The 14549-nt window shown below is 35.6% G+C and overlaps 2 protein-coding genes across 4 annotated transcripts; one reads left to right on the forward strand and one right to left on the reverse strand.

Moving 5' to 3' along the window:
- The first annotated feature begins 1061 nt into the window (after positions 1 to 1061).
- LOC104091780 (chloroplast protein FOR GROWTH AND FERTILITY 2-like) lies at positions 1062 to 5954 on the forward strand. Its single transcript, XM_009597197.4, has 2 exons — positions 1062 to 1490; positions 4991 to 5954. The coding sequence occupies exons 1-2, from the start codon at positions 1191 to 1193 to the stop codon at positions 5831 to 5833; spliced, it is 1143 nt and encodes a 380-aa protein (XP_009595492.1). The 5' UTR covers positions 1062 to 1190; the 3' UTR covers positions 5834 to 5954.
- A 628-nt stretch (positions 5955 to 6582) lies between these two features.
- On the reverse strand, positions 6583 to 14284 carry LOC104091779 (probable CDP-diacylglycerol--inositol 3-phosphatidyltransferase 2). 3 transcript variants are annotated; one of them, XM_070195408.1, is made up of 11 exons: positions 14144 to 14284; positions 12761 to 12886; positions 12534 to 12618; positions 12405 to 12454; positions 8073 to 8112; positions 7890 to 7934; positions 7729 to 7794; positions 7477 to 7591; positions 7335 to 7391; positions 7142 to 7240; positions 6583 to 7008 (listed from the first exon to the last, which is right to left on the reverse strand). In XM_070195408.1, the coding sequence occupies exons 2-11, from the start codon at positions 12819 to 12821 to the stop codon at positions 6955 to 6957; spliced, it is 672 nt and encodes a 223-aa protein (XP_070051509.1). In that variant the 5' UTR covers positions 12822 to 12886; positions 14144 to 14284; the 3' UTR covers positions 6583 to 6954. The 3 variants fall into 3 exon arrangements, with proteins under 3 accessions (XP_070051509.1, XP_070051507.1, XP_070051508.1); XM_070195406.1 differs by having other exon boundaries at positions 12761 to 12898; XM_070195407.1 differs by having other exon boundaries at positions 12761 to 12883; positions 14144 to 14283.
- Positions 14285 to 14549: the final 265 nt, after the last annotated feature.

Raw genomic sequence — 14549 nt, forward strand, 5'->3', positions numbered from 1 at the left:
ACAAAAGGTAATAAATATTAATATCAGACTGCAACAAACTAGAGCTCGATTTGAAGCTAAAATAAACAATAATCTAGAGAAATAGTCAAAATAACATAAAAGAACAAGTAGTGTTGCGAAAGCAAATGAGTAAAACTCTCTAAGTGTGTAGAATATTGGTGTGTTGAGGTTTCTTTACTCTTAAGCTTTTACTCTAGTTTGATCGAGTTTCCTCGATCAATTTTCTCTCTACCTCTATAGCAACATATGTAGACTAACAAATATTCGAAACTGGAACCATATAATTAATTAAAGAACTATATATTGTAAGTTCCTTATCAACGTAACATGGATATCAAGAGAAAGTGTTAGATTTCTTAATAACAAGACTATAAGAGACTAGTATTTCTTAATTATCATATATGTATCAGTTATGTTTAGCACCTAATTAGTTTATATCTCATTTTTATCGAGATATTTATGTTTATTATTGATCGTGTATCAAAAAAAAGGTTTTTAACTTCGTATATATACAGTTGCATAATTAGTACATCCTTCGTTTCAATTTAAGTGTCTTACTTTTCCTTATAGTCTATTTTTAAAAATACCTTTCTTTTGGTGGCTCTTTAATTCCAATATTCTATATGACATATTTAAAACCACGTTTTTGCTTTATTGAGCCGAGCCTTCCGAAAATAACCTCTTTACCTTCACAAGGTAGGGGTAATGTCTGTGTACATACTACCTTCCCCAGACTTCACTTATGGGAATACACTGGGTATGTTATTGTTATTGTTGTTATATTTAAGACCACACGATTCAAAGAATATTTTGGTATATTATAAATCTTTAGTTTAAAAGAATCAAAAGTCTTTCTCATTTTCTTAAACTCCATTTTTAGTCAAAATTAAGAAAATTAAATATTTTTGTATTTATACATTCGAAACACAAACAGCCCCGGACTTCAGTAACGTGTGAATTGGACGCATATCATGAGGTTGAAATAAATAAAAATATTATATTTAAGTGGAGAATTTTTATTATTATAAGTAGAAAAGAAATAAAATAGAAAAAGCAAAGATAAAAATTTGAAAATTGCTTACGTTATCCTCTTACCAACTCAAACAACCCCTCTCTCTCTCTCTCTCCTACAAAATCTGTAAAACTACAGAGGGAGGAGAAGATAACCAAATTCAAGCAACCAAATTGTAATGGAGAAGCTTATCTATTCCACAACAACTCCATTTCCCTCTAAACTCCATTTAAACCCATCTCCTTCTCTTCCTAGAATTCGCCACGTGGACTTTAACCTCCCTTCTTCACTACTGAGTCTTGAGTCGCGCCGAGTCAACAACTCGCTCTCCTTCAAATGCCTCCATGATTCTTCATTCTCTGTTACCCAAAATGGACATGAGAAAAAACCGTTTACATCTCCGGGTTTTCCAAACGGATCCGGATCGGAGCCCGATTTGCTCAAGCGGATTGCTGAAAGAATATCTCAACAGAACAAGGTAATCCATTATCCTTTGCCAAGATAAAAAAAAAAATTGGGGTAATTTTGGCTTATATTTGAAAATGTTTTTCTTTTGGTAATTTTGATACTAGAAAAATTTGCAAGTATAATTTCTAGAATTTTATTAAGAAAAGTGAATTAGTTGTCCGATTTAGCTCCTAAAGTTGAATGTTTGATACTATTAGTTTGCCTACATTCAGATTTTAATTTGGTAGCATTTTGACTCATATTTATAAATGTATGTTTTTTGTCATTTTGATACGAGAAAATTTGCTAGTATAATTTGTAGAATTTAATTAAGAAAAGTGAATTAAGTAGCCCTATTTAGCTCCTAGAGTTGGTAAAATTTCATACTGGGTTATTCATAGCGTTATCGTACATTGGGATAAGCCCTATTTATTGGCTCTGGATTTTTAAACATGACTTCAATTGCAAATAGCTGAGTTTTAGATTTAATATTTATACATATTTAATGAATTTCTTAACATAAATACACCGTTGGAATAAAAGCTACTGGGTTCAGCCGAACCCATAGCCGGGCTTCTAGCTCAGCCTATGAGGATAAGCAAGAAGTTTCAAACAAATTGGGATAGACAAAGTGTTAAGTTTTGTATCTATGCCCAATTCATTAGTGTTGGATAGACAAAGTGTCAAGCTGGCCCAGATACCACCGCCATCTAAATGAAAAGTTCAGCTCCCATGTTGGTGTATATGAGGAAAGTTAATTAATATAAACTTCAATTTAATGTCGATTTTTGCTTTATTATAGTGTTCTTTAATCACCTTCATGTGAAGAGTGATTAAGTATGTCCATGATTCAGTTAGCCGGTCCTATAACCATTAGTTCCAATTGAACCGTCAAGGGTGGTTTCATACAACTGAGCATCTTTCAATGAGATAAAATATCAGGAGAAAAAACTAAGCTTGCAGTTAAGCTTCAATTTACTTGTTAAATTGGTAACAGCTGGGAAGATAAAATCTTCGTAATCCGTGGAATCCTGAGGAAATATTTGTAAATGTAGTATGCAACTATGCATGCCCTCAAGTTCGTTGGATTTTCCATCTTTTTCAAAATCTTATGAAGTAATTGAAGAGCTTCCTCGGTAGATTTTGTATTTAGATCTGCGGTTTTTGTAACCAGGAAAAACTTCACTAGCTGGCCATTTCTTGCCGGACCTTCTTACACTTGTTGGATGTACCAACTTTAAAAGGGGATTGCATTTCAGTTTCAAAGGAAAATTTGCCGTGATTTAGTTATATCTCTCAGTGCCAATGCAACACGTTCACTACCTCATTTTATATATGTATACTGGGTAAAACTTGAGTTGGTTAGGATACTAAATACTGGTTTCTGAGCCTACAATGGTTGAATTTCAACATCCAGAGGGAATAATATTACCTTCTAGTTTTTCAGCATCATGTTTTAGTAATCCGATTGAATATGTGGTTGCTTTTCCAAATCTGTGCTTGTTAATTGAACTGGTATACTTGAGCAAATTAATTAGCAGAATTCTAGTTTCTGATGGAACATGTTTGTTATCTTATACTGTTGACTAGGGTACAATTCAAAAGTCTTATCATCGATTTTAGGTTCTACGATTTGCTTATGAGGTGTTTTTGTTGCTTGGTTTATGGGGACAGATCATTTGGGTACTTGAAAAGCATTAAAAGCACTCATCACAATCTGATGTATGCTGTCAGATGAGTTATAACATTCTTTTCAGTACCGATGGTAAGTTGGTCAGTGTGGCTTTCTATATGCTTTTGCTTGTTTCCTGCATTACTGTAATTGCAATTATGGTCTAAAAACATTTCATCTTTCATGCAAAAACTAGTTGATCCACTTAGATTCAATTTAAATGATGGAAGACGAGTTAGCCACCTTTTTGCACTACAAACCCAACAGTTAGAAGTCCCTCCCTCTTCGGTCATAGGATGGGCAGTAGGTCTCTTTATATGGTCTTTGGCAATTCTCACCTCATGAGCTAGCTTTTGGGGTTCAGTTAAGCCCAAAGTCCATTTCTTAATTCTTATCAAAATCTCTTTACTAGGATTGGATTTTGTTTGAATGCTCTATTTTTGAGTTTCACCAAGGAAACATTGTGTGGTATAATATCTATGCACTACAAATGAAAAACAAATTAGCATTGTGGACATAATTTTTTGGTTCCTTTTTTAACTTTCCATTTATTGATCTCATAAATCATCTGATATTAGGAATACGTTCGCTTATATTCATTTGCCAGACTTAATTTGGAAAGAACAACAACTAGCAATAAATTTTCAATATTGGAGTTATATTCTTAAATAATGAAAACAATGAAAAATTTACCTAATTATTCCTCTACTTTTTTGCCGTTTACATTTATTCTACGAAATTTTTATCTACTATTTGAAACAATAATGCAGAGACATTCTCTTCGAAATCTTAGCTCAATATATACCATTGTTCAGCTAAAACCAATCAAATTATTTGGAAAATATAAGCAACAGAAAAAGAAGAAATACCAAATCAAAAGTCAATAGAGCATGTTTTGCAACTTTACCTCAATAAGTTTTAAAAGAAAGTACTTTTGTTACCTTCTTGGGAAAAAAGTGTTAAAAGAATATACTTTGAAATCTGTTGTATCCACGTGTTAAATTACTAGACGTTCAAGTCGAACAATGTGAAGGTTTATTTAATAAAAGGATGTCATTTGAATGATCTGTAGAAATGGATATGAAACATAGCTTTACATTTTGCGACTGCTTTCCTACAATGAAAGCAAGAAAACCAATATTGAAGCATTAAGGATTAAACTATTAAGTCTGTGTTAGTGAATGTCTATAGGCAGTTGGCCAAGCTTGGTAATCTGAATGCCATGCATGGTTTATCGTTGCAATATAATGATCCTATGGATCTTACGACTGATGTTGCCTAGTATTTGATAAATAAATATCCTGTTTGTCAAAAAAAAAAAAGGATTAAACTATTACTTATAAAGAAGGATGAAGGTGGTGTGTCTTCAATATTTTTTGTCCGCTGTTCTTATCTTATGGGCCTTCTATTAGAATATTCATTAATTTACAGGTAGTTACATCATATCGAAATAGTTCATATTCAACAACCTTCTGTTCAAATAGAAACATACCTTCTTCATTTAGATGGAAGTTAGAAACAGTTTACAACTCTATGAAACTGCAATATTGATGTCAAGATGATGCCAGTAGTAGAGAGCTTTTAGCATAAGCACCACAGACTTGTCAAACCTGTTGGATAAAGTATAAACCAGTAGGAATTGAAGCCGGGTTACGGAGAGGTTCACCTTGCTGTGGTGTGAAATAACAATATTCAGTATATAGTTTTTCAATGATACCATTTAAAATAGCGTTCATTGAATTTCATAGCATCAGGTAACTGGCTAGAAAAGGCCATTGATGGTCCATGCATTACAATTTGCTTCTACAAAAAAGTTTTTCTCCTCAGCATGTCTTGTGTTTTTATATGATTCCATTCAGGTCCTTTCTGCAAGTACCATAGTTCTTCTGTCAGCCGTGTTTGTTATGCTCATCCACCCGGTCATTGTTTCACCAGCATTTGCTAGTTTTCAAGCTGCAACTAAGACTGGAGGACCGGTAGCAGCAGCAGTAGGGAGTCGACTTGTTCGTAATGAACTACTAAGCAGTGCATGGACTGGTTTTTTTGCTGGTTGCCTACACACACTATCAGGTCCTGACCATCTTGCTGCTTTGGCACCTTTGTCAATAGGCCGCACAAGGATGGAGAGTGCGGCAGTGGGAGCCCTCTGGGGCTGTGGTCACGATGCTGGGCAATTGATTTTTGGCTTGTTGTTTCTGCTCTTAAAGGACAGACTCCACATTGAAGTTATTCGTACATGGGGTACAAGAGTAGTAGGCTTCACCCTTCTTGTTATTGGAGCAATGGGAATTAGGGAAGCATCTGAAGCCCATTCCCTGTATGTTGCCCTTGAAAATGGCGAGTCTGACGTTAGTGTATATAAAGGCATTGATACTCCAGTTATTGGGAAGAAAAAGAAAGTCGGCTTTGCAACTTTTGCGACTGGCATTGTCCATGGGTTACAACCTGATGCACTGATGATAATCTTGCCCGCGCTTGCTTTGCCTTCTCGTTTAGCAGGTGCTGCTTTCTTGGGTATGTTCTTGGTTGGAACTGTTATGGCAATGGGAAGTTATACTGCTTTTATTGGCTCATGTAGTCAGGCATTGAAGGATAGGATTCCTAGAATTACTGAGAAGCTCACTTGGGCTTCTTCCCTTGTTGCAATTGGTTTAGGCCTTTCTATTATCATTAGCCAATTTTTTGGTTTTAGCCTGTATTAATTCTAATCCGGCATTTCATTTGTTTATCTTCAATACTAGGTGATGTATTTTTTATGAGGATATCTTTTTGAGTGAAGATTCATCTTCATTAATGAGATTTTCAAGTTATCCCTTTCTTCAATCTTCATCCTATGTGCATAGTAGCAGCAGTTTTTGCTATAAAATGGACTGGGTATCATTCACTATTATTTGATACTATTATCATTTTCCAAGTTTAACTCACGTTTTCTTGTGTAGAGGGTTGATGATTTTCAATAAAGCAGCCTAAATGGCAAGTAGCCGGGTTGAGCCTTAACCTGCAAAATTTTCAACCTGCATAGCATTTTTGTCTCTGGGTAATAAAACTTGAGAGTAAACAAATGATTCAAGCTCCTTGCAGAAAATAGTTTTGCTTGATAAATAATCTGTACTGACAAAACAAAACACTTTCTCAAAGGTAGGATTTTTTTACACACCCCTTCTGGATATGCATCTGTTCTCATGAATTGCACTTACAAGATGAACATGATAAACTTTTAGCCACTGCAGCGTGGAGTGAATCGAGTTCACTTATCCCTTATTTTTCTCTTTTCTATTCGCGATTGATTCTATAGGTAATATTAAAGAGAGCTAAACTTAAACTGGGCGGCAAAAAGACCAAAAGTACTTTAATCTAACATGTTGGAGCTTCATATATTAGCGTGAATTCTTGGAAACAGCAGATTCCAACCAAAGTAAATGAACCGAGACGAGACAAAATCCACAGGCTATTTGAAAACAATCAGAGAATAAGCATTAAAATCCCTGTGATTTGCCAAAGAGTATGTACATTCCAACTAAGCAAAAAAGAAAAATGAACCCGTTAGAATCATATCCAACTTTAAGCACACAGAACCATTCGGGGTAGAAATGGCATACATGATTAGGCCTTAGGCCATAAGCAGTTGTTAATCAAAAATCTCAGGTTCATTTCTACGGAACGTATGCATCAAAAGGCTATTTCCAACTCAAGCCATCACCAAAGAAGCTGCTGCACCGAAGAACCACAGGAATGCATGACCAAACGCACTATCCAGAAAACCAAATGCACTATCCTGAAAAGCATTATTGCAGAAGCCTCTTGTTTTGCGTCTATATCACTATTACTGCTTTTTGTTGATGTCATACAGCACACAAGCATCAGCCGCAGTTTTCATCTGAAACCAGAAAAGCGTCATATTGATAACAGGATTTAGCACTAGGCAAAACAAACTCGGCAAATAAGATATATTACATATGCACAGTTCTTCTATAGACTGTCAAAATCTAGCATAGGTAACAGTTGTCTACCTGGATAACATTAACAAATTGTTTGATTGCCCATCCAAATAGAAGAAGAGCGAGTAAGACGAGATAAATCCAACTTGTTGTTGCAGCATTTACAAGAACCTAAATATGAAATGCAGAAATGGTGAATCAGCTTCTTAAACACAAGGCAACAGAAATAGAAAGATATAAAAGATCATAATAGCAGTGGTCTTACATCAATAAGACTTTCAGCTTGGTTCCTTGCAAGAAGGAACAAGGTAATATAAAGAACCTGGTCAATAAAAACTAAAGTTAGATGGCAACTTCTGTCCAGAAGAAGAAGCTCTAAGCTTTTCAGGATCGATAGAGATAGTTACCTCACACGATACGCAACAATAGCCCATAAACATCCTATTTCCATAATAAAGCTTGAATAGCCAGCTACTGCTGTCTTTTACATCTTTATGACTTGTTTTTCCTACTAAGAAGGTACTGCAATATTATTTGAAGAAAATTATTCATCTGACAAAGCCCTGATCAATGAGAAGTCTAAAACACAAGATAGGAGAAAAGATAATGCAGAACCAATCCTTGCTTAAAGGATATCTGTTAAGTGGAGAGTTAATTACCTATACATTTGCAACCAATGGCTGGAAATATCTAGAGCAAGCAATGACAAGAAAACTAGACCAGGCCTGGAAGCATGAGGACACAGGAGGAAATAAATCTCAAATATGCCAGAGCTTTTAACAACCCAAAAGCTTACGCATATAGGAGTTAATGAAACTACCTATAAACCTGCGAAAGAATCACCAGCAGACAGGCAGTGCTAACCCTGAAAAATCATACCGGCCCACATAAACAAGAAAGTAGAATTGAGATCTTTAATATGAAAGCAAGGGAAAATATATTAGATATTCAACCACAAGAGTTTTGAGGGATTGAGAGTTGAGGGTTAGAAATGTGGCACTACCTATCTGTCACCATGTCCAAAACAGCCCCAAACGTTGAAGCTGAATCCAGAGAGGAAAATTGACAATCAAAATACTTTTTCAGTTGCCTAAACAAATTGGCAATCAAAAATATATGGCAGGTCTTACATATGAAACCCAAATACTGTCCATCAAAGCCAAACAACTGGGGGGGAAAACTCACAGATGCTACACAAGCACACATTATTATCCGGTGTAATTTTTTTTCTTTTTACGAAGCAATAAAATAAAGGGTATCCCGGTTCACTAAACTCCCGCTATGTGCGGGGTCCGGGAAAAGGCCGGACCACATTGGGTCTTATGCATACAGCCTTACTTGCATTTCTGCAAGAGTTGTTTCCTCAACTTGAACCCATGACCTCATGGTTATTTGGCGGCAACTTTTTATGAAGTTACTAACCTGTATCAAATTTTAGTGCACACATCACTAGTAACCAATAACTTGAAATCCATAAAAGATTCTGTGAGAAAATGAAGTCACAAATCCTCAAGCCAGTTACCTTTCAAATTAAGCAAATAATTACCTTTAAAAAATAAGGGGGGGGGGGGGGGAGGGAGCTGGAGTAGATAGAAGATCATTAACGCATATTTAAATAGAAACTTTGATCTCAAAGTAGCACAAGGCAGAGAAGGCAACAGTTGAAATGTCAATTACATTCCAGAAGAAAGCTCAGTGATTGAGAGGTCCATGAAATGACTGAATGCTTTATATGCTCTCAGATTTTAAAAGTGTAAACAATAGCGAGGACAAGATTTTTTTGGAAAGGGCAAATGGATGGTATCTTCACTCTATAGGCATGCTACAATCAATGTTGTCAAAGGCGCGCTTAAGCCCTGAAGCGAGGCTCGGAACATGTTGAGCGCTTCGCCTCGCTTTGTGGGCGCTTCAGTGTCGCATCAAGGCTCTTAGGCATACTTTTCCTTGCCAATGAGTGTGATCCTAAAAAGGTGACACTAAACAATTGATATTTCACTTTATCGTAATTTTCTTTTCCAATTTTTTTGTCCATATATTTGTTATTCATACTTATAATTATTAGTCTTGTACTACATATACATATTTTTACTTTTTCTCAAGTTGCACCTTTTTTCATTAAAGCCCACGCTTTATTTGCGCTTTGCGCTTAAAGCCCCAACAGGCCTTAGAACTTTTTTGCGCTTTTCGCCTTTGATAACACTGGATACAATATGTCTATGAATGAGGTGAACCAGTCAGCAAACAATCCTTGGAAGCAGATCTGGAATACTAAAGCTCCAGGGAAACTTATGTGATGGTTAGCTGTTAAGAAAGCCTGTCTGACTCAGGAAAATCAAAAAAGGAGAGGCATACAACTTGTAAATAGATGTTATTTGTGTGGAATATTTTGAAGATATCAATCACCACTTTATACATTGCCCTATCACTTCATAAACCATAGGTACGGCAGATGTTACTGAATATGATGGGAATGAAATGGGCTACGCCAAAATTAACAGTAGAAGTACTTCTTTGCTGGAGCAGGAAAGGGCTGCCTAAACAGTTACAGAAAAACCTGGAACACCATACCAGCTGGTATTTGGAGGTATATATGGAAAGAAACAAGAGATGTTTTGAAGATAAGAGGAGCTCAGCCCGGAGAACTACTACATCCTTATGATTTCTTTTTGGTGTAAATTGGAAGTAGTTGAAGGTGCTGAAACACTTACAATTTACAGAAACTTTTGTATAGATAGTCAGGGTTGATTCGCTTAAGTTTCTTTTTGGATGTACAGCACCTTCTTAGTGATGTTTTCCTGACATCAATAATATTTACCTATTCAAAAGAAAGTGAGATTCATGTATATCCTAAACCAGCGATATATTACCTCAACCAGATCCATTCTTGACACCTTAATTTGATTACTTAATCTAAGGCATATTTCTATATCTGCCTATGTGAGCTTTGAAAAGTATAGCCAATTCTAATAACACATAAAGCGGGGTTGCAGTAGATTGATTCTTTAAAAGCTCATCAATCATTGTCATAACCATTTTGTACCCAATTATTGTCATAATCATTTTCAAGATATAAATAATAACCACATGGATCAAATTCAATGTAATATATACTGGTCGAATAGGAATAGATATAAATACATGTTTGCTTGGCTTTTCCCCAAAAAAGATTCTCACAGTTAAGAGGAGAAGTATAGAAGCCCCAGTTAGAAGGTGAGAGCGGTTAGCCTCGGTGGGTAGCAGGAGGGGTAGAGGTAGGCCTAAGAAGTGTTGGGAAGAGGTTATTAGGCGGGACATGGCGCAGCTGGAACTGACTGAGGACATTGCCCTAGACAGGAGGGTGTGGAGGTCAAAGATTAGAGTAGAAGGTTCGTAGGTAGTCGAGCGTTTCTCTCTGTCTTACTCAGTTCGCTAGCATTGGCTATTACTACATAGAGTTTGACTGTATTCTTGGATTCAATCTTATTTCATCTTGCTGTTATTCCTACTTGTTGCAATTACCTTTTCTTTTTCAGTCGTTCTCTAGTCGAGAGTCTATCGAGAACAGCCTCTCTGTCCTTTCAGGGGCAGGGGCAGGGGTAAGGTTGCGTACATCTTACCCTCCCCAAACCCCACTTGTGGGAAATTACTGGGTTTGTTGTTGTTGTCGTTGTTGTTCTATTCTCTAACACATTGTCGCTGCCACCTTGTTCCGGAAAGTTCTCCACAATGTTGTTGTTCTTTCTCAAATAACCAAGATAAAAATCTTAGTGTGGAGTCCCTAAGCCACTAAGACACGTGGCAGCCAACAAGAATGAGCTTGGCCCACATTCTAGACCCTTAAAAATATTATTTTCTAATGTTATATGTAATGTTTTAGCCCAATAGCCACCTACTATATTAAATCTCCAACTCACAATTAATAAGTATGTAAATACTAAATACTATCCCCAAGAATATATTATATATATATATAAAACTTTGAAGCACATCCTTACCTACATCGAATAGCCACCTACTAAATTAAATCTCCAACTCACAATTAATAAGTATGTAAATACTAAATACTATAACCAAGAATATATATATATATATATATATATATATATATATATATTTCATACTTACCCTTTCAGTAAGTAAACTCTTAAATTAAGAAAACAATAATTAAAGTAATCTCTTAAAAGTTCTATAAAAATTGTCGGGTTATTACACATAAGCATCTATTTGACATTTCTAGGGGGATCATGAGGGACTTTTGGCGGTTATTTAGAACCACAAATCCCGCCACAGTTCTGATGGCTGCTCTTAAGCACAATGAGCTTAGCTTGGAATCAAGACTTGCAAACTCACTCATATGCTATGCTGTTGTTTTTTATTCTATTGATTTCAGCGTTGCATTAGATAGCCCTGGATAAGATAGAGTTGCTTGCTCGAGAGAACAGAAATATCATTGCTCGTGAAGGACAAGATAGGATTGGAAGGCATGAATGTTTTGGGAAATGGCGGAAGCCGATGGAGCAAAGGGAGTTTCAAATGCACCGGGATTACAGAGAAGGAACTGCTTCAGAGGCAAATGTAGCTGAAGATGCATTCACATGAGGACTACAGGGTCATGAAGTAGGGAAATAATGATGCTTCACTTACTCAGAGCTTTGGCCAATATGAGTTCACCTGGTACAAGTTTATCGGGGAATTTCTCATCTTAGTAGGAGCTTCCCAAATAAATAGCTCAGACCAGTCTCTATACAGAGTCTCCGATTGGCACTCCTTAATGCTGCTGGAAGTTCATTCTCTCATCTTAGTAGGAGCTTCCCAAATAAATAGCTCAGACCAGTCTCTATACAGAGTCTCCGATTGGCACTCCTTAATGCTGCTGGAAGTTCATTCTCTTATTATCAGCCAAGGTGATTGCTTGGTCTATTGTCAAAGCTCTTCGTCATTCATAGACACACAATCTTCATTCTTTCTTTACCAAATTCTTTGTAGGTAGAGTCATTCTTTCATTCTTTATGGCAGATAGAGTAATAAAAGAAAACCTTCTAGATAAAAATGTGAGAGTCAGGTACAGGTTCCTTTTTTTTTTTGGGTACTTTTTTTTGATAAAGTAAGGTAAAAGGTCAGTTACATATAGGTTTCTAGTTCCTCAGGCAAAATTCTAGTTTTCATTTCTGTTTGTACCTCTGAATCCTTACTTGTATTTATTCATTATTATTATTCTAAGCTAAGTATTCTTTCAAAGTTCAGCATATTCAGTCAATTTGTTCAGTATATTCTTCCTTTGGTTTTAATGGTTTATTATTCTTATCCAAAGAGACATGGTATTTCATCAAAACATAAAACTAGGAAAAATTCTCACCTTGATTGAATTTTCGGGCAAACCAACCATCCAAAGCATCACAGACAAAGCTGGAAACCAAAAACTCAATAAAACAACCCCACTTCCATAAACTCAAAAAGAAAACAAATAAGAAATAAAGCAACTCACCTAACAAAATAGAGAAGCGAAAATAGCTTTTTGTCCGCAAAGCACACAGCAAACGCAACGCAATTCATCAAAATTCTTAAGTACCCTGCATCCAACAGAATATGTAACAACCAATTCAGCACAAATATCTAAATACTCACTAAACATTTTAATAATCACTTAAGCGGCATTTCTTTGTATGAAGCTTCTTTGAATTTCTTAAAACAAATTTTCAAAGAAAAACTCACCTATAATGTTTGGAATATAGAGGTAAACATTTACTGGCTTGGTTCTTGTTTTGTCAGCCATCAGCTAAGAACTATTCTCAAACCGTACCAGTTGGCAGATGAAGGATTTCGCCGCAGTGGGTTCTACTAAAACAGTAACTTCAAATCAACAAGCAACAATAACCGCATCAAATAACAAGTATCAATATTCAATATATATCAAGAATCAAGTGAAAAACATAAAATACATTATATGAATACAATATCACCGTTATAATTGTCCTCCACGTGTTCTCAAATTTTGGAAAGGATAAACTTTGAATCAATAGTTACACTAGCGAATACCTCATATTCTACATAACAAACTAAACAAGCATTCAAAAACTCATCACTAAGATTTGCTACACAATTAACTTCTTAAATATTTCAGAAGAGAAACCTCTCGCAACCATAGTAGTAACGACTTGTAATATTAAAATTAACTTGTCACAAGCAAATAAACAAGTACCAAGTCTGACAAAAAAACTTATTAGCAAATTAACCATGAGACTAAATCTCAGTGGAGGCAAAATAATAATAGGCAATTTCTTTCCATCTTTCTAAGCTTTAGTGGACAGAATTACTCGGTACCTGTGTTGGTGGGAGGTAACACGTACCTGATGAAATAGTCGAGATACGCACAAGTTAGTTCAGACACTACCCTCATTAAAAAAAAACTATGTGATTTCTTCTCATCTACCTAAGCCTTTGTGGGCAGAGTTACCCGTGTGCTAATGAAAGGTAGCAGGTATCGGTGAAAAAGTAGAGGTATGCATAAACTGACCCGGACACCACCATCATTAACTTTCTAATCTAAATGTCTTGTTAATCAGGTTCTCTTTTTTTTTTTTTGGGGGGGGGGGGGGGGGGGGGGGTAACTTCAAGTCATTTTGTCATATAAACTTGGCTTGTTGATCCTATTTTATTTATGATCCCCCATCCTATTTAAGTTATATACACCGTCACTATATGTACTATCACATAAAGAAAATCTACGGTTAAGCCTCCTTAATAAGTGTGATTTGTAATCTCGAAAATAAGGAAAATTATCTGCTACAACATGTAAAAATTTCTTTAACTCGCGGTGTATATAACAACTCTTTTTCATCCTACCGAAGACATAAACACAAACGTGCGGGGCTACAAATCACTATGGGAAATTGCAAATTCCCTAAATCGCCATATGTAGGGTTTCGAATTATAGACAAAAACAGCAAATAATAAATAAATAAATAAATAAAAGGAATGTTTGACAAATGTTAAATCTAGAGATTACAACTTATAGTCAATAATAGAAAGAGAAAAACAAAATTATATTGAGGGCTTGAATTCGGAGATAGTGAGATTTTTTGAGGGAAAACTTACCGGAAAAGGGAAGAATTCAAGATGCCGCGGTGGTTTGAAGTGTGAAGCGAAGTGGAAGTTATTGTATTTTGTATGGAAGAATCGTGGCTTTTTTGCGATTTGGGAGGGGAGTTCGCTCTTTATTTCTTCTTCTTTTCATTTAAGAAAACAAAAGGTCAACAAAATAAAAGAAAAAGGAATAAAGTCAGATTTGGCAGAACAATTCCAACTCACGATGCAAAAAGAAAGAAAAAAAAAAGTGAAAAAGATATCCAACTCGCGTTGTGGAGAAAATAAAGAAAAAAGATTCCAAAATTGACTCGACGTACCACCGAGTCGAATCACGGCCTAAAAATGTCTGGTCTCTGTTATAAAATAAAAACTGTAAAATAAAGACAAGTATATAGAGAAACTGATATATTATTCA

This window comes from Nicotiana tomentosiformis, chromosome 2 (genome assembly GCF_000390325.3).
Source record: "Nicotiana tomentosiformis chromosome 2, ASM39032v3, whole genome shotgun sequence".
NCBI classification, from domain to species: Eukaryota; Viridiplantae; Streptophyta; class Magnoliopsida; order Solanales; family Solanaceae; genus Nicotiana; species Nicotiana tomentosiformis.